This window comes from Nyctibius grandis, chromosome 3, assembly GCF_013368605.1.
Source record: "Nyctibius grandis isolate bNycGra1 chromosome 3, bNycGra1.pri, whole genome shotgun sequence".
NCBI classification, from domain to species: Eukaryota; Metazoa; Chordata; class Aves; order Nyctibiiformes; family Nyctibiidae; genus Nyctibius; species Nyctibius grandis.
In genome coordinates, this window is record NC_090660.1 from 102,005,234 (window position 1) to 102,030,748 (window position 25,515).

The window sequence follows — 25,515 nt, forward strand, 5'->3', positions numbered from 1 at the left end:
GAAAAAACATCCCACTGCTGCTAACACTTCACAAACCTTTCAGAAAACAATGTCAATTTGGGCTTCACAAGGAGAACTAAGCCATGGACAGACAGGCAAAAACACCAGGACTATTTCACTTCGGCTGTATCCAACTGTCCTCGGTATCTTAACTCAACCGAGCGTTATGAAAATATTTGTAAGCATAGAAGAAAAGTTAGTTAAAAACGAAGGTGCTTCCGATGCGAAGAAAATTGATTTAGAGGGCAAGTGAAATCTACCGAAAGTCACAACCTGAAGTGATCATTTTTTGTTCACAAGACAACACATAAACCCACTCAGCCCACACGCAGAAGATGCTCTAGTATGAAGATCTCTCCGCAACTGGCAATCCCAAAACAGAGACACCAGTGGCCAATTTAAAGATTGGCTGTGCCCAGCTTCTTTACACATTGAGCACCTTTCAAATACATCCTCCCACACATACTCTCAAACCTGGAAGTCTTAAACAGCCACAAGCACCTATTTCCAAAAACACTCAGGTTAAACAGCTTGGCTGCAAAGTACAAAGGCCCGCACCTTACATACATCAATATATTAGCAATAATTTACAGGACTCACTGGCGCAGGCAGAGGAGGAGACCCTACCTGATCAACAGCAAAGGAACATTAGCAGTGGTTGCTAACAACAGCCCGAATGTCCCAAACTGCACGACCCTGGTGGAACTGTTACTATGGAGGGCACCTGCCGCCCAGCCGTTATGACCACGACGTGACCGTATACATAGGGAAGACTCAGCCTAACCACTGAATACATTCAGCTCTTGCTGACAGGAATACTGCCACCTTCCTCTGCTGTCAAAAGAAGGAGAAAGTCCCTAGCCAATATTGTGCCGCAGCACAAAGGCTTGCTAATAAGGCTCATTTTAGTAGCTACGCAAGATAATGAAAACAAAACAAAACAAAACAAAACACTTACTTTGTTGTAAGTTTGTCAAACAAAACAGATAGATTGATTTGTAGTGGTGTAACGACTTTGTCGAAGTCTGCAGCTTCGGCGGACCTCCGAATCCCCATTTTCTTCATGGACCTGCTCTGCAGCTTTTGCGTCAGCTCTGGTCTTCAGCGTTCTGGTGACTGCAATGCATTAATATAGAAAATATTTTGGGAGAGAAAATGTGTTATTCCCTTTATTTCACCGTTGCTCTAGTAAAATGTAAAAAAAATCTGCAGTGGATTGTTTTCTTGCTTTAAATACTAAATTAGAAGTTATTGTCATGACCACAGCATTCAACTTAAATTCCTTAGGTTTAAACTACCTGCTTAAAAGCCTGACTTGTATAGCTTTTTAATAGACCGGAAAGCTCATCTGATGAAAACAAACACGCAACTTCTGCTCCATGCAGGAGGCAAGTTTATTCCAGTTCCTTCTTTCTGGAAAAGTGAAAACAACAAATCTCTCTCTCTAAGGTTGTTTATGTGGGAAGCCTTGTCTTAAGATGCAGGTTTTTAGTACGCTGTTCAAGCGTGCGTCACTTTCATTTGCTGCATCATGACACAAAAGCTCTAGAAGATAAGAAATGTCTCAAGATAAACTCCCAAATACCAAAGAACTCAAACGCTTGCCTGCTTTAAAAAAAGATCTGCCCACTATTTACCACACAGCATCCTTTGCAATGGGTCCGTTCCTTGCACTATCATTAAAACAGTTAAGAGAGGTCAGGGAGAAAGCAGTGCACAACTAGAACTCGAATTACTACACACAGAGTGCATTTCAGGCCCCTTCCCACGTTCAGCCCCTGGCTGGCAGGACACTGCCTGGCAATAACAGAGGTTTTCCCAGCTGCCAGCAAGCGGCCTCACGGCACCGAGCCTGCTTGTGTACTCAGCACGGGGATGCGGTTCCAAGGTAAATGGCTGAACTTCAGTGGCACCTTCCCCACGGCACTGAGTTTGCACGTCTCATGACTGAATTACTTTTTAACTCACGTACGTTAGAATACCGCAATATTCCCTCCTATTTGCAAGAATGAATTTCAATTAACTTGTGTCCTGCAGAATCCAGAAAATCCACGTCACGAAGAAACCCGAGCTAAGGAACAGATTCTCTAGTGCCTAAGAGCAGGCTGGAATTCATGCTGCGTTCTCCCCAAGCCTGAAAGGAATTAATAGCATATCCTCCTATTTGCACCCACCTCCTTTCATAAAACTCATAGGAAATTCATTAGCTTTGAGATATCTAGTCTCACAACTTCAGCTCATTTTCATTGATGCCTTCAGAAGGTTTTGGGGCCGAGTTAAAAAGACAGTGACCAAACGCAATCCTTCTCAGAAACCAGGCTAAAAAGGAATCCTACGGAGTTACCACTACTTACCTTCTTTATATTCTTCTTTTTTTCTGCGTCTGATTTTGGCTTGGCCAACTGCCTACATTAAGAAAGAGGACAGAGGAGAGAAGGGAGAAAAGAATTATTCTATTAGAATTATCGTATCCAAGTATCGTATTTTTTCCCATCAAGACTAGGGAACCTGACCAAGTTTGTAATCCAGTGCTCCACATCACACAAAGAAGAGCCTGTGGGTCACACAAAGGACTCAGATCCAAAGTCTGCTGCGTACCATACGCAGGCAGTTCTATAAGGACATAAATTTCCTAACCTGCTAATCTTGAAGCCTCAATAGTGCAAACAACATCTCAGTAACCAAAGCAGAGGAGAGATCTCAAAGGAGTCGGGAAAAGATGCGTGTTTTTTATACAAGCAGAAGACTCACTAAGCAGAGTGATTCTAGTCCTAAGATACTGGCGCCGACACTAACACGATACTCCCACGCAGATTTTTAGCTGTACATTCATCATGATGGGACTCACTCTGCATGCTTTCACTTTTAATTCTATGAATTGAACGGAGATTGGACATCTACAAATACAATACCTTGTAAAGTGTCTTCCACTGACATTTTCACTTAATATTTCCATGCTTTTGTCAAAGCTAGAGTCTGAACAGGGCGGCCTGTTTTTTCTCATCGATCTTAAACAGTGTCCATTGAAACATTCCATTTTGCCAGAGGAAAATTCCTAGGGAAAGAAGGAAATAAGAACATATTTATCTGAACCATCTATGTTGAACTAAGAAGGACATTCTCCCTCACTTAGGCAAGTTTATTCTGTAACTCTCCTGACTCGATAGTGTCGCAACTAACAGCAGGCAAACCTTGAATCACTTCTGCACCAGCAAGCAGCTCTCAGAAAAAAAACCCAACCAAACAACAGCTTTCAAAGCTAAAGCTCTCCTCCACCACGCTTTTCTTGTGGACAACTTGAGCTTAACATCCTTTGGAAAAATTATTGCAGCAAAGCCTTTCATCGAAACTTACTGTTTCACGAAAAAAAACCCACCTCTTATTTCAAAATTGGTTCCGAGGAGCAGTCAGGCTTGACCTGGCATGTCCTGGGATTAAAATCTAGTTAGGAGAGTTTTTCTCCTATCTCCGTTCCATTTGTAACTGCATTTGAAAGGACATGAAAAGATTTCCTTCAAGAGGATGGCATTTATCCATGGGAAACCAAAAGGAATGCACGATACACTTTTTTATTGCTGTTGATCTTGTTCACATTGGTATTTCTGCAAGGAGGATGAGTCCTACCACTTTTACTATGTGAGGAAAGCTCAGGAGAGGTGGCTTGTTCAGTTTACAACCCAAAGTTTCATTAGGAATACACCAAACTAAATCTCACACTGAAAAGGGCAGAAAACAGACCACAATCTTCTACTTTTTGACACTAACTTTACCAAGAGGTACTTCCATTAGTAGTTGATGGAGATGATGACAGAAGTGTGAAGAAGGTCACTACAGGAGGGCAATGATGCACGCATGAGAGCCACACAATGAGATCTGTGGCCACTCATTGCTGAGGGGTCAATCCCAAGCCACAGAGCTGGGCAATCCTGTAACTGTCTGACGGACTCCTCTTCCATCAACCTTGAACAAGTCATCCCCACTCTTCACCTGACAACTTCTCATGCTAAGACAGACCTTTTGCATGAGGAGGATTTCAATCACCCTTCCTTCGTCGCTCCATTTTCTGCTTCTTGGATCCAGCACAGAAGGACGTAAGGACCTAAAGCTAAATGAGAAGCAGTCTGATCTGTCAGAGTCACCTTTAACATTTTTCCTCTCAAAGGTTTAAGAAAGAAATCGTAACAGAAAGCCTTTCAACTGATTTTTAATTTGACAGAGCCCTAGGTTTATTTAGAGAAGGCAGGTTTTTGTGCACGCTCACACACAGGAGTAAATCAAGACTTAAACCAATACTTTCAGCATTCATCACTGAGGCAACTAGAAAAAAAACCCTAGAGGAAGAAATAACCATGTTCTCTCACCTGCAAATGTACTCAATAGTATTCCTACAGCTGGTATGGCTATGGCTTATATATCATCCTAGAAAATGTACAGGCATGCTTGGGAACTACCTATAATGTTACGAGACTAAAGACTAATCTGCACACACAAAAAGCAGGGGAGAAGCACCAGTGAGCAGAGGCACCCCGATAACGCAGTGCTGGGGGGAGCAGCCCGGCCCCGCTCCTCACAAGGCCATGGGGCAGCCCAAGGCCTGGCTCCAGGGTGAGCGACGCCCCAGGGGCACGGGCAGGAGAGGCCTCGGGGGTCACCTAACAGAGCGAGTCAGGGCCCCTGCCTAGGAGATGACTCATTGTGGGACACCCATCACCACAGTCTGTCCTTGCTCCTTATTCATTTCTTTAACAGCGTTTCTATCTGTGTCTCAGGGCACAGAGGTCTGAGTGCCAGCGACGGGTGAAGGGGCCACACCTCCTCACAGCCTGCGCCATTGCCAGCAGACACCAAGCCAGCACAGCTGGGGCCAGAGGCCAGGGAAGCTGGGGCTGGAGCTTTAGGAACCAGGCACTGGAAAGGCCACGAGTCTGGGCCAAACACTGGAAAGACTGGGGTGGTCTGAGCCAAGCGCTGGGCTGGGTGGCAGCTACTGAAGAGGCCATAGGCCTGGGCCAGAGATCCCTCTGTGTCTGCACATGAGGGATCTGGGGAGACCAGGCCACCGAGGGCCAGCAACTGGTTTCACTGTCTAAGGACAGTTACAGGCGGGGGAGACATAGTACATGTGTGAGTGCACACACGGGGTCTAAATACCAGCAGCTGGCACAGGGCTGTGCACCTCTGTGGCTTACACACCCAGCTGCCAGCCCCTGGGGAGACCTGGGCATCTGGGGCAGCTACAGACAGGCTGGGTGCCCAAGACCAAATAATACAGGGATCCATGTTACACATATGCATCTCTGTGTGTATTTTCCCACTAATGGGTTTTCATCCTCATCAGCCAGAGAGGGAAGAAGGATCAGGCCATTTGCATTGTTCATAGGACTGTCAGATTCAGCTACTCCAAATATACAACACTTTCAAATAAGGACAACTTTTTAAGTAAGAGGCTTTATTTCTAAGTACATGACCACTTGTGAAATTAGACTGCAAAGTTGGGAGCAACTCTGGAAGATTTAGCTTGCTTAAACTCCAAGATACATGAGTTATAACTGCTGCTTTAAATATTTCTACTTCATTGATCTAGAAGGAAACATTCCTTGGGAGAAATCTTAAAGGTCTGCCGTATCAGTTAAAATGACTGCAGTAATAAGCTTCACAAACCTGTGGGCCAAATCCCAGACTGAAAGAAGAACAAACACTTAGAGAATGACAGCACAGATATCAGAGAAAAACAGTACAGTGACCTGGGCAACTTTCTATGTTTATTTATGCACTTGTTTGCTTTTTTTAATGTATTTTTAATGCCATGATCACAATACAATATTTGTGATATTCATTATCCGCTGTTACTGCCTTTTTACCTTAATCGTGGCTCAAATTAGGACACAGGCAAAACAGTAATAATGTACATTGCTAACTCTGACCATCCTCCATTTGTAGGAAGGCATCCCAGTTCGCTGAGATGACAGATACCAAGAACCATTAGGCTAATTCCAGCAAGCTGCCAGCAGAGCAAGAGTAACTAACTCTTATCAACCCTATCAGGCTGAAAAAACACAGTCAAGAAGTGAAATTCAGTAGAAGCAAATGGCAAACTGGAAAGATAAGGGAAACAGGTGAAAGAATTTTGTGAAGTATTTAAAATTTTGAAAGCATTTCGTATTTTGTTACTTTTCTCATGCTATAGGAAGTGATTAGCAATTGTTTCTAAAAAGTCTTTTTACAAAAACTGTGTTCAGCTATCTGGTATCTCTGAGGAAGTAACCCTGTGTTGAAGTATTATCAGAACAGATATATCTGCTTAGGCAACAAGGCTGTGAGCTCTGGTGCTGAGGTCCCTACACAGACAAGTCATGAAGGCTCAGACTGGAAAAATGCCGCTTTCCACTTTGCCTACACAGAAAGGGAACTCAGGAGCACACTGCCCTCAAATACAGGTCACAGGACAACAATCTTGTTCAGCCTGGAGAATTACACCAGGGTTATAGACCTGCAGAAACACAGCTTCCAAAGGGACAGCAGCCACTTTGGATCTGCCATGGAACTCCTTGGGACTGGAAATCTGAAGAGGATAAACCCAGCACATGCTGTTTTACCTTAGACTTTCTGCTGTATGCTCCTTACTGTCTATGGATGAAATAAGTTGGATGAAATAAGTCGAATAACAAGAGATAAACCGGTTGCTGATATCAGAAAAACTGCAAAAGCTGCCACCACCAAGTCCTTGCACATCAACAAGTTAGGAAAGAGGCATTAGGACTTGAACACGCAGCTAGCACCAGCATCATCACCTCTGTCACCTACGGCACTTCTGCATTGTCTCTGTAGTTAAAACACTCCAGCAGAGCCCAGCCATCCTACAAATGAGGTAAGAACGACTCCATGCCTCAAAGCACAGGAAAGGTCTGCAAAAAGGGAAGGGGAAAAAAAAAAAAGAAATAAAGAAACCAAAACAAAGAACAACCTTACAACCAGTTTCGTAATGATGATTCTGCTTTACTTCACTGAAAAGTTTACATTTAGCTTCCTCATTCCTGTCCTCCACTCTGAGAACACGTCAGCTGCTTTATCTGCCTAACTTTCACAGCTTTCCCCCGTGTTCAATGAGCAGCTGAATTCCCTTGTAGCCTCTGTCAACCACTTCTGGTGTAGACTGCAAAAGCAAAGCAGTGAGATTGAGCAGATTCCATGACTGTTTGCAAAGGGGAAAAAAAAACAACCCACACCCCAAGGATTTCTTCCTTCTTAGTTCAGTAGTCTTGAAAATAATGAAAAAAAAAATTAATGCATACAACTGAAAATCCTGAAAGAGTTCTGCTGAGAGTCCACTACAAGCATCGCTCCAAGGCAGGGCTCCCCTGAAGAGCAGACCACTTCTGAGTTGGATCTGGTCTGCCTTTATTTGTCATGGAAATGCAGGACACCCTGCAGAGAAGAGCCTGACTTGGAAAGAGCAGAGTTTTAGCTTTTGAAGGCTACATTAAAAACAATTAACTTCCCAAAGTGAAATGGTTCAGTTATTAAAGTAGCAGCACTGAGATGAACATAGCACGGGCTACTTAACATCCTTTATAATCATGTAAGTTGTCTCTTTTCTACTAGGGTAGATTAAATTTATAAACAGCTTAAATAAACTTTTCACCATTTTAGGTTACGCACATAAGTGCTTCAATTAAGTATAAATTAGTCCTGATTTCTAAACAGAGCTTTGTTTTCAAAGCATCCAAAGTAGCACCTATATACCCTCGACTAGGGAGTATTTCTCAGGCACTTCAGGTCAGCCAGAATGCAGTTATAGGTCACGTAGATTTTGTGTCGAGCGCTGGTTTTGATGCATTTTTATCATCAAAACAGCGAGCGCTCTCTCTATGAGCGTTACTACAATTAGAGTAAAGCGGTCTCTAAGATCTTTTTAAGGTAACTTTTTAGGTAACAAACTTAATCAAAATAAACGGGGAAGGAGAAGTGCAGATAACACACCAAAGCACACGCTGATGCCAGAGGTTTGTATTCACAGGGCTGAGGGCGAACCAGGCGCTGTCTCTCAGCACGCTGTCACCGCTCCCCCGGGGCAGGGCTTGTGCCGAGCCCCCCCTTTCGCTGCAGGGTGACCAGGAACGGGTGGTGGGGCGGGGGGACCCCGACTCCTTCTTCACACGCGGCCACGCAAATGACGGCAGCTGGAGGCGCTCACCTTAAACACTCATTTTTTCTCCTTATTTTTGCCTCCACGTGACACCGATCTCCGGCGCTTTTGCGCGGGGACTCGGCTTTGCCAGCTCCCCCCAACAGCTCCCCAAGGCTCCCGGCCGGCACCCCTCGGCGACGGCTCCCCCGCCGCGCCTCCCCGCACCCCCCGGGCCCGCACCCCAGGTCCTACCCCGCCGGGCCGGGCCCCCCCGCGGAGCCGGGACACAGCTGGAGGAGCCTACGTTTCCCCCCTCCTCCCAGCCTGGTACTCACGGCCACCGTCGGTTCTCCTGGTCCCCCTGGATGCCACAGTCCAGATGCGGTGGCTGCTGAGCGTGGGGGGCTCCAAGGTGATGAACTCGGAGCTGGAGCCCCTGAGGTCGAAGGGGGGGCGGGGGCGGCTGTCGCGGGCCGCCGGGCCGGGGAGGCGGGCAGCGCTGCGCCTCAGGACCACTATGGCTGAGCGCTGCTGCCGCTGCCGCTGCCGCTGCCGCCGCCGCCTGCCCGCGCGCCGCTCGCTCACCGCCCTCCCCCGGATCCTGCCGCCTGCCCGAGCGCCGCCGCGGCCCCCCGCCCTCGCGCACCGAGCAGCACGCGCTCCGCCCCGCGGCCGCTCCTCCCTCCGGCAGGCAGCTAGTCCCGGCCGGGGCGGCGGAGGGATACGTGGCGCAGTGCGCCCGTTTGAGAGTTTTGCCGCGCAAATAACCTTTTGGAGCACGTTGTTTTGACGGCGCGGGATTGGCTGGGCTGCGCGCGCTGCGCCCGCCCCTTCGCCGCTTCCCGCCGACAGTGGACGGGGCCGCCGGTCTTGCCGCGGCCGCCGCTTAAAGGGGCCGCTCTCCCAGGCGGCGGCGGCGGCTTTTCTTCGCCCCGCCCCCGCTCCCCGCCTGTGTGATCCCCGGGGCAGAGGGGCCGCGCTTTCCGCATCCCTGCCCGCCACTCCCGCGCTGTCCGGCAAGCGCCCGAGGCGAGCCGCGATGGCGGCCCCGCCGCGCTGCCGCGTTTCCTCGGGGAAGGCGTAGCCGGTGGCTCCCGCCGCGCTCGGCACTTCCTGCGCCGACCCCGCCGCCGAGGCCGGCCATGGCGCGACCTGCGGCCGCCTGCGAGGCGGCCCTGCCGCCCCGTCCCGCCTGCGCCTACACCAGCTCCTACTGGTAAGGGCCGCCGGGGCCGGTGCGCGGGGCAGGCGGGAGCCGTGAGGATCCTCGTGCCTGGTGTCAGCCCGTGCCTGGGCTCGGAGGCTGCTCTGAAGCGGGTGTGTGACCTGCGGAGCCTCTGTCCACACTGGGGCTGACACTGGGCGAGTTTCCAGCAGGCATCGCCTCTGAACTGGCTTCTGTGCGCCGGAAATGAAGTGGGGGCAGGGTGGGGAAATAATCAGTTCTTGTGTTTTACAGGGAAGAAAATGTTTGGAAACTTTGTGACTACATCAGGAGTCAGGATCAATACCCGTTAGAAGAATTTTATGCTGGTTTCATATCCAGTGACAGGAGGATGGTGAGTCGATGAGATGTGGTCTGAATGCAGCTGTGGAGGGAGTCAGGCCTTTAAACCACAGCCCAGTGTGGGTGTGACGTGGTCCCGGGCGCTCAGACCACAGTCTGACGTAGGAGAGACATGGGCCCGGGCTTTTTAACCACAGCCCAACATAGGTGAGACACGGGCCCAGGCCTTTAGACTGCAGCCCAGCCTGTGAGACATGGTCCAGAACCACCTTGTAGCTTCACCTTGGCCCAGAGGCATGTGAACCACACGACATGGGATCTTTCAGTTGTCTGATTCATTCAGGACCACGGGAAGAGGCACCATGTATCAGAAATAGTGTGGCCAGCAGGACTAGGGAAGTGATTGTCCCCCTGTACTCGGCATTGGTAAGGCTACACCTTGAATACTGTGTTCAGTTTTAGGCCCCTCACTACAAGAAAGACTTTGAGGTGCTGGAGCGAGTCCAGAGAAGGGCAGCGAAGCTGGTGAACCATCTAGAGAATAAGTCTTATGAGGAGCTGCTGAGGGAACCAGGGTTCTTTAGACTGGAGAAAAGGAGGCTCGGGGGAAATGTTATTGCTGTATACAAGTACCTGAAAGGAGGTTGTAGCGAGGTGGGTGTTGGTATCTTCTCCCAGGAAACAAGCGATAGAACGAGAGGAAAAGGCCTCAAGTTGCACCAGGGGAGGTTTAGATTGGATATCAGGAAAAATTTCTTCACTGAAAGGGTTATCAAGCAGTGGAACAGGCTGCCCAGGGAAGTGGTAGAGTCACCATCCCTAGAGGTATTTAAAAGACAGTAGATGTGGTACTTAGGGACATTGTTTAGGGTATGTTTAGTGGTTGACTTGGTAGTGTTGGGCTGATGGTTGGACTCAATGACCTTGAAGTTCCTTTCCAACCAAGATGATTCTGTGATGTCTGTATGAGCTGTGGGGGTAATTCTTACCTGTAATCTGTCAGTTTAGGAGAATGACTATATTATGTGGTCCAGAACAGTATCTCCAACTTCATGCTCCTGAAAGATAGAAACTAGAGAAAATTTTCTGACTGCAGCACAGATGTAAGCTGATGAAGTGGATAGGTTAGCAAAGAACTAACCAATTAACCCAAAATTAATCTGTATTAATCTGAAAGGTTTTATTCACTTCAGATTTATTCATGTATAACTTTCATAATCCACTCTGGAAGCAGAAATCAGGACATGGAGATGAGCCTGTTGTCTGGGTGAGTCACAGAATCCATCAATCAGGTTGGAAGAGACCTCTGGGATCATCGAGTCCAACCATTGCCGTGACACCACCATGTCAACTAGACCATGGCACTAAGTGCCATGTCCAGTCTTTTTTTAAACACATCCAGAGATGGTGACTCCACCACATCCCTGGGCAGCCCCTTCCAATGTCTAATGACCCTTTCTGAGAAGAAATGCTTCCTAATGTCTAACCTGAACCTCCCCTGGCGAAGCTTTAGGCTGTGTCCTCTTGTCCTATCGCTAGTTGCCCAGGAGAAGAGGCCGACTCCCACTTCACTACAACCTCCCTTCAGGTAGGTGTAGACTGCAATAAGGTCACCTCGGAGCCTCCTCTTCTCCAGGCTAAACAACCCCAGCTCCCTCAGCCGTTCCTCATAGGTCAGACCCTCCAGACCCTTCACCAGCTTGGTCGCCCTCCTCTGGACTCGCTCCAACACCTCAACATCTTTCTTGAAGTGCGGGGCCCAGAACTGGACACAGTATTCAAGGTGCGGCCTCACCAGTACTCACTGTACCAGTGCTGAGTACAGAGGGACGATCACTTCCCTAGACTGGCTGGCTACACTATTCCTAATAGAGGCCAGGATGCCATTGGCCTTCTTGGCCACCTGGGCACACTGCTGGCTCATGTTTAGCCGGCTGTCGATCAGCACCCCCAGGTCTCTTTCCACCGGGCTGCTTTCTAACCACTCTTCCCCCAGCCTGTAGCGCTGCATGGGGTTGTTGTGGCCAAAGTGTAAGACCCGGCACTTGTTCTTGTTGAACCTCATGCCGTTGGTCTCGGCCCATCTATCTAACCTGTCCAAATCCCTCTGTAGGGCCTTCCTACTGTCCGGCAGATCGACACTCCCACCCAGCTTGGTGTCAGCTGCAAATTTGCTGAGGGTGCACTCAATCCCTACGTCTAGATCATCTATAAAGATATTGAACAGCACCGGCCCCAGAACTGAGCCCTGGGGAACACTGCTAGTGACCAGCCGCCAGTTGGACTTTGCCCCATTCACCACCATCTATCATGCTATAATAGTCATCCTATTCTTTCTCTCTCTCTCTCACACACTAATTTTGAGTGCGTGCTTCTGTAGTTGATAGCTGCAGGATCAGACATGGGCAATGTGAGCCATCTCGCTGTTACAAACTGTTATGTTTATGTTCCATCTGAACATAAACACTTGTTTACTGTGAGGGTGATGGAGCACTGGAGCAGGTTGCCCAAAGAGGTTGTGGAGTCTCCATGCTTGGAGATATTCAAAACCTGTCTGGACACTGTCCTGGTCAGCTGGCTCTAGGTGTCCCTGCTTGAACAGGGGGTTGGACCAAATGACCTCTTGAGGTCCCTTCCAACCTCAATCATTCTGTAGTTTTGTATTAATACTTATTATTCTTTTACAACAGATTTATAAAGAGCCTAAATCTGGTGCTCCTTTTCACCATTTATAGTAAATTAACAGAGAGACAGTCAGTAAAATCTAGAGGTGACAAATCTTAACATTGGTAAGGGTACATGACAGATTTGTGAAAATTATTAGCTGGATATTGTTGAGGCTACCAGCTTTGTACAATTTTAAGTAGATGTCTGTACTTGTAAGAAGTAGATAGATGAAAATATCCACGTAGGCCTGACAGAGGACAGAAAAATATAAGCGATATATGTATTCAGGTGTCAACAATTGAACTGACCCATAAATGGTAGCTGTGGAGCGTCATTTGACCAATTAATGTGATTCAGTAATTGCCCCTATGGAATTCCTTTCAATAGGTATCATTACAGAGTTCTTTCAGTTATCTGGCATGGAAAACTCTTATTTCTTGTGGCAATTTCTGTTTTTGAAATTCTGCAAAATAATCTGCAAACTTCTGAAGTTCTGTGATTTCAGAATCATTAATTTTCTCCCAAAATATTGGTATATTTATAGTACAAAAAAGGTTTAATTTAAAAAGAGATCCAAGTTTTATAAAGATGATCTACAAAGGAATAGGAGAGTCAGGAAAGGCCACTGCAGAATGTGGATTTCTCATCAAAATTCATGGATCGAAAGGCGTTTTAACTTTGATGTTTCAGTGGATTGTAGGATATGTAAAGCTTGTAGTTAATTTTTCTTATACTCTGTAACAGATTCTTCTATATATTGTTGCATACAGTTGTATATGTATATTGGTCTGACAAAATAGCTTGCCCAAGATCTTTTTCATTCCAGTCCCTTTGTGGTTTTAATATTGAAAATGTCAAAAGACAATGCTTCAGACCTTTTGTGTGAGTGGATTTAATGTAAGCTTTAGTAAGCTGTTAACAGCTACCTTCAATTTAATTTTGGAAAACAGCAGTGTATGTACCTGACACCTAACAGAAGTAACTCCTGTTTCTCCAAACCTGCACCACACCTATGCTTCTTACAAGTTCAGGAATAAAACTGCACCTCTGAACCCAAGTGTCAAGACAAAACAGTTAGCTTGAAAAAGTGTGGTATAGTACCCATAGGCGTTTTTTCCCAGCTTCAAGAGCTACTACAGGAATTCATCTCACTCCTATGGTCCTCTTGATCTGAGCCGTTTGCTGCTTTTTCACTCACATGCTGTTTTTTCAGCTGCTTCTCAGCACTCAAACTCACAGACTATCTTACTGCAACAGGTACAACATCTGTTATTAGAAGAGATCACTAGAGAATTTTAATGTTAAGCTATCATCATGTATTGTTGTGAGCTTTTATTTAGGACTGGGTTTAAGCTAAAAATGCTTATCTCGCTCAACTTTTGCGTTTTGATGTGGGACATGAAAGAGATTTGCTCTTTTCTTAGGAGCAGCATACACTTTAGTTTAGTTGTTCAGTCTTAAATCAAAGGAGGCTGCCAAGGAATGGGGAGAATACCAAGGTTTATGGAAAGGCACGATGGGCGAGGCAGGTGTTAGGAAATCTCTCTCTTGGTGCCAGAAATGTTACAGGCTTCATACTTCAAGGGCAGAAAGCAGGATTTAAAGAAAGGAGCTGTAGCTTCTGCTTTTAGGAAGCATTTTTTTTCCACACACTCTGCCAGTTTCTCATTAACAGCTGTTTAACTACTGGCAATTACCCTTCTTTCCAGGACTACTGTGTTATTCTACTTCACGTTTCCAGCGGGGAGGAGAACTTCATTTATGATCTTGACACAGTGTTGCCATTTCCGTGTCCTTTTGCCGTGTACAGTGTGGAGGCCTTTAGGCTGGATGACAGCCTTCATCCAGAATTTCACAGGTGACGACGTAAAAGAGAAAGACGATGAATGTTATTTCATGAAATCAAAGTTGAGCTTCTCTTTGGGGGTGCATAGTGACAGAGCATTTGTGCTGTACTCTAGTAAAATAAATGCACTGCGTTATTTTTCTAAAGCTCTTTACCTTAGTTATAAAAAGCCCTTTTCTTTTCTACTGGAGTTTCTTGTTAACAGCTTGGCACAATGTCACTGATTTATGTATTCAGTAAAATTAATACTCCTTGATGGGAGGAAGGGGCTCTTGTTCTAAGCGACTAATGCAGTATTGTATACACGTATCTTTTGATAAAATTTTGCATCATTATTTAGGAAAATCGAAATGATTCGAGCAGATTTGTACTTGAAGACAGTTGCTTCAAACAGATCTCATATGAAAGATGCAAATGGGAAATGGCAGAAACCTCCTCCTTCATACCCTTGCATTGAAACTGCAGGTAAGCTGCCAGAGCTCCCTTTTCCTGCTGACAGTGTTGAATGACATAGTCCAAGATGCACACAATAAATAAATATGCTTCCATAAGATGTGTCTGGAAGCACATCCACCTAGCTTATTATTTCATATGGAAAAAAAAATAGGGCTGTGAAGCATTTGGCACTTCCTTCTCTGAACATATAAAGCCTAGCATGCCTCCTGGCATTTACTGTTATCAAACATTAATTACAGATCTTCATAAACTGAGCAGAGAATGAGAGGTAAGTAATACTGTTCTCTTGTTGACAGCAGGGAACTGAAGCAAAGAGGCCAATTAACTTGCTTAGGGGTCACAAAGTAAATTTTTAACACACTGATTATACCACACTTTAGCTGGCAGGTCCCATCCTGCCAGAGCAGATTATTTTGGCAGGAGGAAGTTTTCAGGCTCTGCTCAGCGTGCTGGGTTTGCCTGCGTGAGATGTTTGAGGTTTGTCTACCAGGTGAATGAACCTGAGGACACTTTAAGGCAAACTGGCAAGTCAGCAAATTTTTCCCCAAGCCTTAAGCCTCTTTGATAACAACCTCTGGGCCAAGCAGAGAGAAGATCTGACATCTCTTCTGTTCTATAGAGCTGCTTAAACCATTCTTATCACACAGCATTTCAGCTTATTCTAATAACGTGCTTGGCAAGCTGGATAACATTCACCATGTGTGTGTTTGTTCTCTCATTTCCCTCCCGGATGGGGAAAGTGTGGTGAATTTTTGCTTTGAAGGAGTTTTCATGTTATTGCTCTTCAGGTTTGCTTTTGTTGCTTTGTTAACACAGTACTGCTTTGTGTTTATGTTAGAGAAGGCAGGGTCAAAGAAACATGTTTTGTGTTTAGGTCCAAGTTCATTGTGTTTTTAAGTTTCTGGGAAGTTAATTCTCAATCTTTGCTTTGGCTTCTAAGGAAGCTTTGTGTTTCACACTAGAATAGAAATGAATTATGAATGTGAGTAGGAGCTCAAATGTAGTCTTCATTGTGAAGCTTTAGGTGTTTTCGAGACAATCCAGGTTATGAAGCACCTTAAATTCTATGTCTTGGTCCTTATGTCCAGTAAAGTTCTATACAAAGGTAGTGTAGCGAGTGGAGAATGCCTGAACTGCAGTTCATGGTTCACTGTTAGCTGGAGCCTCCTCGGTGCTGAGGACTTTTTGCTTGTGGAAACCTTATTGTTGTGATAGTTGAGAGTTAATGAAAGTGTGGGGAATATAGATCAGGCTGGACCAGGAAGGTGAAAAAATTCTACTCAAATCAAGAGTAGAAAACATTACTTGTGGATAGTAAGTTATAGAATGACTCAAACAGTTGCAGATGTGTACATGTTCCTTCAGCTGTAGTGAATTACTCCATAGCTGCAAACCCTGTAACTTTCCCCTTATCTGTCTTGCTTGGCTAACCTTTACCTCACTGGTGAGCAGCAGCCGTGCAGTCTCAACCAACCTCCTAAAGTCTCCGTGGTGTTGGTAGATAGTGAAAGATACAAGGATCTTCATTCCTCTTATGCTTTATTTTGTTACTCTGTATGTGCCATGCTGAAAAGAACATCCATAGGTCATCCAGTCCAACACCTGCTCAAAACAGGGGTTCTTTAGGGCTCTGTCCAGTCTAGTCTTGAACACCTCCAGGGATGGAGATTCCACCACCTTTCTGGGCAATCTGCTCCAATATTTGATCACTGTCATGGTAAAAAAAAAAAAAAATAAATCCTAGCATGTCATCAGAATTTCCCATGTTCCAACTTGCTTTTTTTGCTTCTTGTCCTGGTGCCAGGCTCCTCCAAGAAGGCTCTGGCTCCATCTTCTTTGTGTCCTCTGATCAGATAGATGTAAAGAGCAGTAAGGTTTCCCCTTCATCTTCTCTGTTTAAGACTGAACAGGCCCAGTTCTCTTAGCCTCTCCTTGAATATCACATTCTGCCACCACGAACAACTTGATGTTCCTCTTCTGGACTCACTCCAGTATGTCAATGTTTTGGGTTTTTTTTGTACTGAGGAGCCACAAAATGCACACAGTATTTGGTGGACTGTTCGGTGGATGAGGAATTGGTTGGATGGTCGCATCCAGAGGGTGGTGGTCAATGGCTCAATGTCCAGATGGAGATTGGTGACGAGTGGTGTCCCTCAGGGGTCCGTATTGGGATGAGTACTGTTTAGTATCTTCATCAATGACACAGACAGTGGGATCAAGTGCACCCTCAGCAAGTTTGCAGACGACACTATGCTGAGTGGTGCAGTTGACACACCTGAGGGAGGAGATGCCATCCAGAGGGACCTGGACAAGCTTGAGAAGTGGGCTTGTGTGAACCCCATGAGGTTCAACAAGGCCAAGTGCAAGGTCCTGCACCTGGGTCAGGGCAACCCCCGGTATCAACAAAGGCTGGGGGATGAAGGGATTGAGACAAACCCTGCAGAGAAGGACTTGGGGGTGCTGCTGGATGAAAAGCTGGATGTGAGCCGACAATGTGTGCTAGCAGCCCCAGAAAGCCAACTGTGTCCTGGGTGCATCACACGAAGCGTGGCCAGCAGGTTGAGGTAGGTGGTTCTGCCCCTCTGCTCTCACATGACCCCACCTGCAGTACTGCGTTCAGCTCTGGGGTCCCCGACATAAGAAGGACATGGAGCTGTTGGAACGAGTCCAGAGGAGGGCCCCAAAAATGATTGGAGGGCTGAAGGACCTCTCTTATGAGGAAAGGCTGAGAGAGTTGGGGTTGTTCAGCCTGGAAAAGGGGAGGCTCCGATGAGACCTTTTAGCAGCCTTTCAGTACTTACAGGGGGCCTATAAGAAAGATGGGGACAAACTTTTTATCAGGGCCTGTTGCAATAGGACAAGGGGTAATGGTTTTAAACTAAAAGAGGATCGATTTAGGCTAGATCTAAGGAAAAAAATTTTTACAGTGAAGGTAGTGAAACACTGGAACAGGTTGCCCAGAGAGGTGGTAGATGTTCCATCCCTGGAAACATTCAAGGTCAGGTTGGATGGGGCTCTGAGCAACCAGATCTAGTTGAAGATGTCCCTGCTCACTGCAGGGGGGTTGGACTAGATGACCTTTAAAAGTCCCTTCCAACCTAAACCATTCTATGATTCTGTGATTCTATTCCAGCTCTGTGCTGATGCGCTTTGGTCTCCTGGTCAGTTGGCTGAATGTTGCAGATGAAGGAAACTGGCTACCCTGCACCCAGTGAAGGTGGAAGGTCATTCACTAGGTAGCTTCAAGATCTGGGTCATAGAATCATAGAGTGGTTTGGGTTGGAAGGGACCTTAAAAATCCTCTAGTTCCAACCCCCCTGCCACGGGCAAGGACACCTTCCACTAGACCAGGTTGCTCAAAGCCCCATCCAATCTGGCCTTAAACACTACAAGGGAGGGGGCAACAGGACTAGATTGTATTAGATGTAGGATGTTTAGTTCAAGTTGTCTTTCATTCAGTACCAGTTTTTCCAGCTTTATTTTTTGTCTTCTCTGTATTCACTTGGGATACCTTACCTTCAATGTGCACGATGCTGTAAGTCACTGAGGAGTCTGGGTTTAACTGCTGTGGAACAAGCATGTGCTTCAACTTTTAGCTGAATCTAAGTCCTGCTTCAGTGATGCGGTTCCGTAGATGAGCATGAGTCCTGCAGGCCTACATACAGGTTTAGAAAGCATTGCTGTCAACAAGTGAAACTTGTAATTCTCTTCCTTTAGAGACTAGTAATGTCTCAGCACAGTTTCATCAGGCATAAAAGCACCTTATTTCAAACTTGATGGAAAACTGGGTGGCAGACGTTTTGTTATCGGAAGAGCCTGGGGTATTAATGTTGATGTCCATGCCAAATTCCATTGCAGATAAATGTTTTCTCCCTGTTGTTTCACTTAGAGTACTTCTGCTTTCCATGTTAATTTGTGTTTGCACAAGATTAAATAGCTTACATACTTCATGTTAGAGGTGACTGCAACTTAATGGCTGACAGAATTGGCCACATATTGTTTTAGTATCAGTTTGTGCTGTAAATTTAGATCAGAGCGTTATTATTATTATTATTTTGCTGTCATTTAGAGTAGCCAAATTCCTAAGGTCTTGAGAAGATGTTTACAAAAGCGTACAAGGTTTTTATATTACTTCTGTTTGCTATATGTCTTCTTTGATGTTAAACAAATGTTTGAAGACTGAAAAAATACAATAAAAATGTATCAGTCTTTTTTTTTTATTAATGTCTGAGCATTGTACTGTTAAAGAAATGTGCCCATGAACTCTTCATATTTATAGATAATCAGCACTCTGGTACTAGTGTGTTGGTACAATTTGCTATGTGTTAAAGCATATTAGTTACATTTGTATACACCACTCTTCTTAGCCTACTTGGTTTTAAAGCTTTTAGTAAACTTAAAAAGAGAAGAATGTTTGCTCTTGGTACTAAAATATTGCCTCTTCCAGAGCAGAGCAGCTGTTAAGGCTGAATACAGCACTTCGGAAAAGGAAATGCCGTAGTATCTAAGTCAGATGTAAGCTAAGTAGGACCATTGGTAGGATAATGTAATTACCCAGTGTGGAGCTAGGACAGAATACTGGGACCAGTGATCCTTTTGTATGAAGTATACCAGGAAATGTTTAATGACCATGAAACTCCTTTTGGAATTGAATCAAGGAATCTCTATCAGTAACCAATGAAGCATTTTTTTTCCTACTACTAACTCAAAAGGACTAATTCTTAAACTGTATTTGTTCTGCTCATGAGGTTGCAAAATAAACCTTCTAAAATAAGCTTATCTTGAATCATAAATTCCGGTCCATGGTTAAAAAAATTGAAGCTGGAACTAGGTGATTTTTTTTTAAAGAACCTTAGCGCTTTTTTTTTTTTTTTAAATAAACAACCCCAAACCAACTAACTAAACAAAAACCCTCAAACTCCTCAATATCTCATCAGAACTCACATGCTAAGCATTAGCCTTCTGCAACTAGCTCTGCTCTAGCCATTTCCCAGAGTCAGGCCTCTATGTGTCTTACTGGCATTGCTCTGGCCTCTCTTCTGCTCTGCTGTTGTGTGTGCCAAGAGAAGCTGCCTAACCTAACTGGGTGCACCGTGCTTTCTCACCCAGCCCTATCCTCAAAGCAGCTCTGCTGGAATAAGCATATCTGAGCCACAGCAGATTCCCCTGGGCCCACCTGGTTGACAGTGGCCTCCTGTTGCAGGAAAACAGGGGCGAGTCTGGTATTTTGTTCAAATAATAAAAATTAAGAAGATAACGATTTAGGGCACAGATTCATCATTCTAGGGCTGGCGAGCCCAGCCTGGGGTTTTCTTTTAAGTCTTCTCTCCACAAATGAATGCGGTCTGATTCTGCTTAGTTTATGAGTCTTCATGAGATCAGCCCTCCTTACTGTGAGTAAGTAGCACAGTGCGTTTCAAAATTACTCAGAACAGATCGTCTGACGGCTTATATACAACTGTTAGCATCAGCTCTAACACTGAAAAGCATTGGTTTGAATTTCAGTTCTCCCTAGGTGTTTGGTAGCACAGTGGTAGGATTGATTTGTAAAGGCTTTTTGTTCTTTTTATTAGTATTAAAATCCCTGGTAGTCATAAATGATGGGGTTTTACTTGTTTGGGTTTTTTTGTTTTGAAGAGCATGAATAGGACAGATGAGAAATTCTGGAGGCACTGTTTATGACGCACCTATGTAACAGGTGAGCTGCTAGACAGAGGCCAGGCAGATGTATGCAGTTTCTTTCTGTATCTCCTTTCTGAGGTGCTGGTGGGATCCTAGTGAAAGCAAAAAAGAAGCACTGATATGGATATAAATAGCTCATATGCACTTCATGGGAACCTTCTGCTCCTCTCATTTGAGAATACAACTCCAATCTGTCAAGTTAGGTCCTTACTTCATGAGCTTTTGTGGAAGTAAAGAATCATGTTAGGATAGAGGCAATAAAGGTATAACTAAGGACAGAAGCATTTAAATTCTCTTTGTTTTACACTGAGATGGACCAGGATGGTTTGCACAGTCAGTTATGTCTCAGCTGTGGGGACAGCACCCTCCAGATGAATCTGGTAAGAGCCTTTCCAACTCTGCCTGCAAAAACAATTCTCTCGCTGCTCAGGCAAGGGAGAGAGATCTGAAGAGAACTGTAGACACCTACACAAGTCTGTGAAGAGCCCAACTTTCTAAGTATTTTAGGTGCCTTCAAGGTTAGGCAGCAGCAGGACTGATCTTGGAGGCTCTGTTTCAGACTTGCTCACTTCCAGCAGTCCTTGGGCAGCTGTCATGCAGAGTTAGTCCAAGTTCTGTGAGCCAAGCCGAGGCTTGGGTGAAGCATTGCTTTCTAACTACTGTTGGCAGAAGCCACAAGTATCATGGCTAACAATGCTATCTGATAGTGTGTGGCCTTTTATTTCATCCCTGCTTGGGGCAAAAGTGTCAGACTGGATTAAAAAAATAAAATTAGGCAAGAATCCCAGAATGCATCAGCTAGGTCCCATTGACAGTGTGTGTGCATAACAAAGTGGGTTTGGTCCAAGAGGAAGCATTGGCTAGTATAATAGCCACAGCACCTGAGGAGGACTGCAAGTGTAATGGAAATCTTAAACAAAAAAAAAAACATTGCTTTTGACCTTGTATAAATGTTATATGAAGCATGCTCCTCCTTGCTTTTGTGGAGAAATCCTCTTGGTTTGTCAATTGTAGCATCCAGATGTCTCGTTTGTAAATTCTACTGTTTGTCACTCTTCATCTGCTTTTTTTGCCGAGCTGTTTCCTAAAGCTGTAAGGTCTAACATAACATGCATGGCATTCAGATGCAGCATGTGAGTAGGAAGAGTGGCACAGAGAGATTGTTGTCTCCTGAATTGAATAAAACAGGAGAGGTCTCACCATGTTTTCCCTGCAGATAGCTTTCATACTTCTTCAGTGCCATCTACTGACCGGCTCTTAGACCATCCGCTCTTCACAGGAATGTTCGTGTTTGCTTTGTTAAAACAATTTTTCCTTTCATTAAACTTCTCTGATAGACTATATTATGCTCTGCCACAATCCTTCTGAATTTCAGAGAATATTTCACTTCCTACAGACATTGTGACAGCAGCTTCCGAGTTGCTAACAACAGCAGCTGTGTTTGTAACTGTACTGGAACAATCCCCTCTGGACTTCCTTACCATTCACAGAACAGTTTTATGAAAATATTATTCTACTATGTTCAGTGCACATAAAGCGGGGAATTATTTATCTTTCAAATTTTAAACTATATGAAAAATCGCATTAATTTTAAAACAAAAGCATCTGTGAGGAAAAGACAAGTTGGGAATTGGAAAACAGGCTTACCAGTCTACCAGGGAGAAAGAGCTGTTACCCGCTACTAATTGTTCTTGAGCTATAACAGCAAATTGCTGGGCTTGTGCTCTTTTAAATCAGGCAGAAATTGGCCCTGTTCTGCCAGACTCACGTCAGCAGTAGGAAGATACTTGGCTGGACATAAGGATTTTCAAAGTGCAGAGGCCAAACAGGTTAACAAGAAAAGAGCTAGGGGCCAGACCTCAGAAATGGTGAGAGCTGGGATTAGGGAAATCGCAAAGCTGTGCCATAGTGTAGATGTGGTGAAAACAGAGGGCTTTGGGGGCGGGATTATGGCTGGGAGTCCAGGGGCTGGGATTCCCAAACATCGTCTTCCCTTCCTCGCTTACGCTGTCCATAATGGTAAGCCTAATTACACAAGCTTTTTGCAGCTGAAGCAAATTCTGTCCTATGGATTTTATAATCCGTTTATTAGGGCCTACTCTTGTTTGGTTCTTAATCCTTAAATGTGCACATGAATCATCCATGTTAAAATAAATACTTAAATACAGGGGGAAAGCTGTTACAGTAAATCCAATGGCTCTTCCACTCTGTTCTTTAAACTCATTTTCTTCCAGTTTTCTTTTAATGGGCATTTAAAAAGATTATTTGCGCAGGTTGTCAGTGAGAACATAAAACAACAAGCCCACAGATGTTTGTAGTCAGAGCTGAATAGGCTGAGGAATAGGAAACCTCTGATCAGCATGGTTCTGAGTCGGCAAAGCCCGTACCAGGCCAGCTCCAGAAAACGGATGTATAAAGCACCTAAGCCCAAAACTGCTTACCAGCATTTTCCACAGAGCTCTCCGGGATCCACAAACAGGCAGAGTGGTTTCTGCCTCTCCTGTGGGGTCAGAGCAGATCAAATGTGTACTTTTCTCTTGAAAACTATAGCAGTTAACCTTTCCCCGCTCTGACTTCATTCAGGAGCTCAGGATTCAAAAAAAAAGTGTTTGCCCCCAGCCTAGGTTTGTGCCCTTCTAGTGAGCATCACTCTGGGCTATGGGCTGGGTTACATCAGATGTTTCCTCCGGTCTGCATATTCTGGCCTTGCAGTGGGCTGGTGTACAGCAAGGACAAAGTTCAGGGCTGGAGGGAAAGGAAATACAGAGCGAATACTGTAACACACTGTAGGTTTGCCAAAGGGCTAATTGCTTCTGAGAGACACTAAGCAACTCCCAGTTCTGACTGCTGCTCTGATCCAGTTCCTCTGTAGTCGGTGCAAAAGCTGACTCAGTTGACTTTGGTTCAGAACTTATTGAGGGAATAATATCTCCCCTGCCTTTGAGCGATCAGATTTGTGTGAATGCAGGAAGACTACAAGCACCTGGTGCATTGTATTCCCTGTGTTGGTTGTTATTTGCACTCCAGTTCTCTGACACTACTTGACATTTCTAGGCTGCTGTTGCAGGGAAAAATCTTACTCTTTCCTACACATGCTAGTTTTTAATGAGTAAGGATGCTTACTGATCTGGTAACGTGATTATTGCCATGGGCAGAGAGAGGGATCAGAGGCAAAAGCAGAATTTCAGATGCTGGAAGTAGATGTTTCTGTAGCACCGTACAATTTGTAGAATCTTGCCGGACTGCCGCTCAGCGAGTGTGCTGTGAACTCTGTGCTATTTTGAGCTGAACTATCAAAGAGGGGTTTTGGGGCATTTTCTTAAGAGATGTATAGCTGTGCTACAGAGGCTGCATCAGGAACTTAAAAATTTCCCTTTTCTGATCCTTTTTTTAGATTCCAAGATGAACTTGGATGATTTCATCAGTATGAATCCCAAAGTGGGATGGAGCTCAGTGGTCTGCCTTCCAGACTTTGTGCATCGATTTGGCAGACAGACTGATGACAGCTGTTCCTTGGAAGGACAGTGAAGTGAACAAAGAAGTTCTCCCTGCCTCTGTTCTCAGTGGGTGTGTTTCGTTCTGCTGCTCTTACATTGTATTTATGGTTTACATTTCCTTACATGGAATTAAGTATCTGGGCGAATAGAATACCCAATCAGAAATGTCATGAACTGAATAAAAACTTTTATTTTGATTATGTAAGAATGAACTTGTTTTTTAATGTGACAAATCAAAGGCAGGCATCCCACCATAAGCATGTTACTTTTCCATCTACTGTGCCCAGATTGAAAAGAGCATTTACATGCTGTAAGAAAAGCTTTTGGAAAAATACATGGATAAAATACTGAACAATCTAGCTCAAATTGTCAAATGTTGCTACATTTTAGAAGCGAGATACGATATATTTTCTTTATGTTATTATTTCTATCACTTACATAAACAGATGGTGCATCTCAGTTTAGTCACTAACTTTGTCAATTAGGCTTATTTAGCAGAAGCCTTAAGGCCAAACCCACAAAGGGAACATAGATTTAGTAGTACAATCTTGAACTCCCAAGCACTATGTAAAACCGGGTAAATGTCTAGGTTTCTGTGCTGTACAAGGGGAAAATTAAATGCCTGCCATTTCAGTTAAACTGTTCTAGTGCTGACGGTTGCTGGAAGATGCAGTTGCTTTTCCTTCTTACGCTGGCTGTGCATTCTCACCTGCCCCCATGTGCTTGCACTTGACATTTGCCTGACCCCATGGTAGTCCAGGGTAGGAAGCTAAACTGACAGAGTAAAGTGTTTTTTCCTGCCTCTTAGCTCCTTGAACTGGCTTGCCATGAGGTCAGACAGCTGCTCTTGCTGGTATAAGGAAATCAGCAGGAATGAGAAAGCCTCCCCCATATGCAGTTGCTTGCTGCTGAATTTCCTTAGAGGTGGTATCAAGCTGCATCCTTGCAGGGGAACCCAGGAAAGCCATCATGTTGATTGGGGGTTTGGAGAAAAGTCTCCCACGACTTAGAAGAGTGCCCTGAACATGGGATTACAGAAATAGGCTAAGATTGGGTATTTAATTTTCTGGTTTTGGACCTGTTCTACTTTACATACTTGCATAGCATAGCATCACAGACTGGTAGAATAATTCAGGTTAGAAGGGTCAGGCGGTCTCTAGTCCAATCTCCTGCTCAAATCAGGTCAGACCAGGCTGCTCAGGGCTTTATCCAGTCAGACTTTGGAAACCTGCTGTGATTGAGACCACAATAAACATTTGTGATGGACTTCAGTCTTGGTGAGGAAAAGCATAGTAAGAGTTATAAGTATTAAAGGATCATTTTATTTGTAAGTACACAAAAATATAAGAACTTCAGAGATACTTATATGTATATTACTTTTATATAAGTGTATTGTTATATCCACATTTGGTTACTGTATCTCCCATCAGTTCCAGAGAATTTACTCATCATGTTAACAGCAGAGACAGACCGGAGAACAACTTGAATTGATTCACTTCTTCCAGACATCTCTTCTTCTGTGTCATAAGGACTGGCTGAATGTAGAAACTTACACTTTCTGTTGCCAGATGCAGCACAGCTGGTTGGCTGTGCAGATAGGCTGCTACCACACGGATTCCTTGGGTACCAGCACGGGCTGCGGATAGGAGGCCAGTTGTTGGGACACTCATCTGCAGAGTGGGAGAATTGATCTGTAGTTTCTGTCTCTGTGAACCAGCTTCACCAGAAGAGA

The 25,515-nt window shown here is 44.9% G+C and overlaps 2 protein-coding genes across 2 annotated transcripts in view; one reads left to right on the forward strand and one right to left on the reverse strand.

The window, feature by feature from the left end:
* Nucleotides 1-8,581, reverse strand: part of LOC137661610 (ATPase family AAA domain-containing protein 2-like) — a 61,799-nt gene extending 53,218 nt beyond the window's left edge. Inside the window, exons 1-4 of the mRNA XM_068397216.1 lie at nucleotides 8,464-8,581; nucleotides 2,913-3,055; nucleotides 2,355-2,406; nucleotides 959-1,116 (exon numbers count right to left, since the gene is read on the reverse strand). The gene's annotated coding sequence lies outside the window, so the exon portion shown is untranslated. The remainder of the gene's footprint in view (nucleotides 1-958; nucleotides 1,117-2,354; nucleotides 2,407-2,912; nucleotides 3,056-8,463) is intronic.
* A 406-nt stretch (nucleotides 8,582-8,987) lies between these two features.
* LOC137661389 (protein N-terminal glutamine amidohydrolase-like) lies at nucleotides 8,988-23,983 on the forward strand. Its single transcript, XM_068396923.1, has 5 exons — nucleotides 8,988-9,344; nucleotides 9,588-9,687; nucleotides 14,012-14,160; nucleotides 14,489-14,613; nucleotides 23,681-23,983. The coding sequence occupies exons 1-5, from the start codon at nucleotides 9,271-9,273 to the stop codon at nucleotides 23,812-23,814; spliced, it is 582 nt and encodes a 193-aa protein (XP_068253024.1). The 5' UTR covers nucleotides 8,988-9,270; the 3' UTR covers nucleotides 23,815-23,983.
* The last annotated feature ends 1,532 nt before the right edge of the window (nucleotides 23,984-25,515 follow it).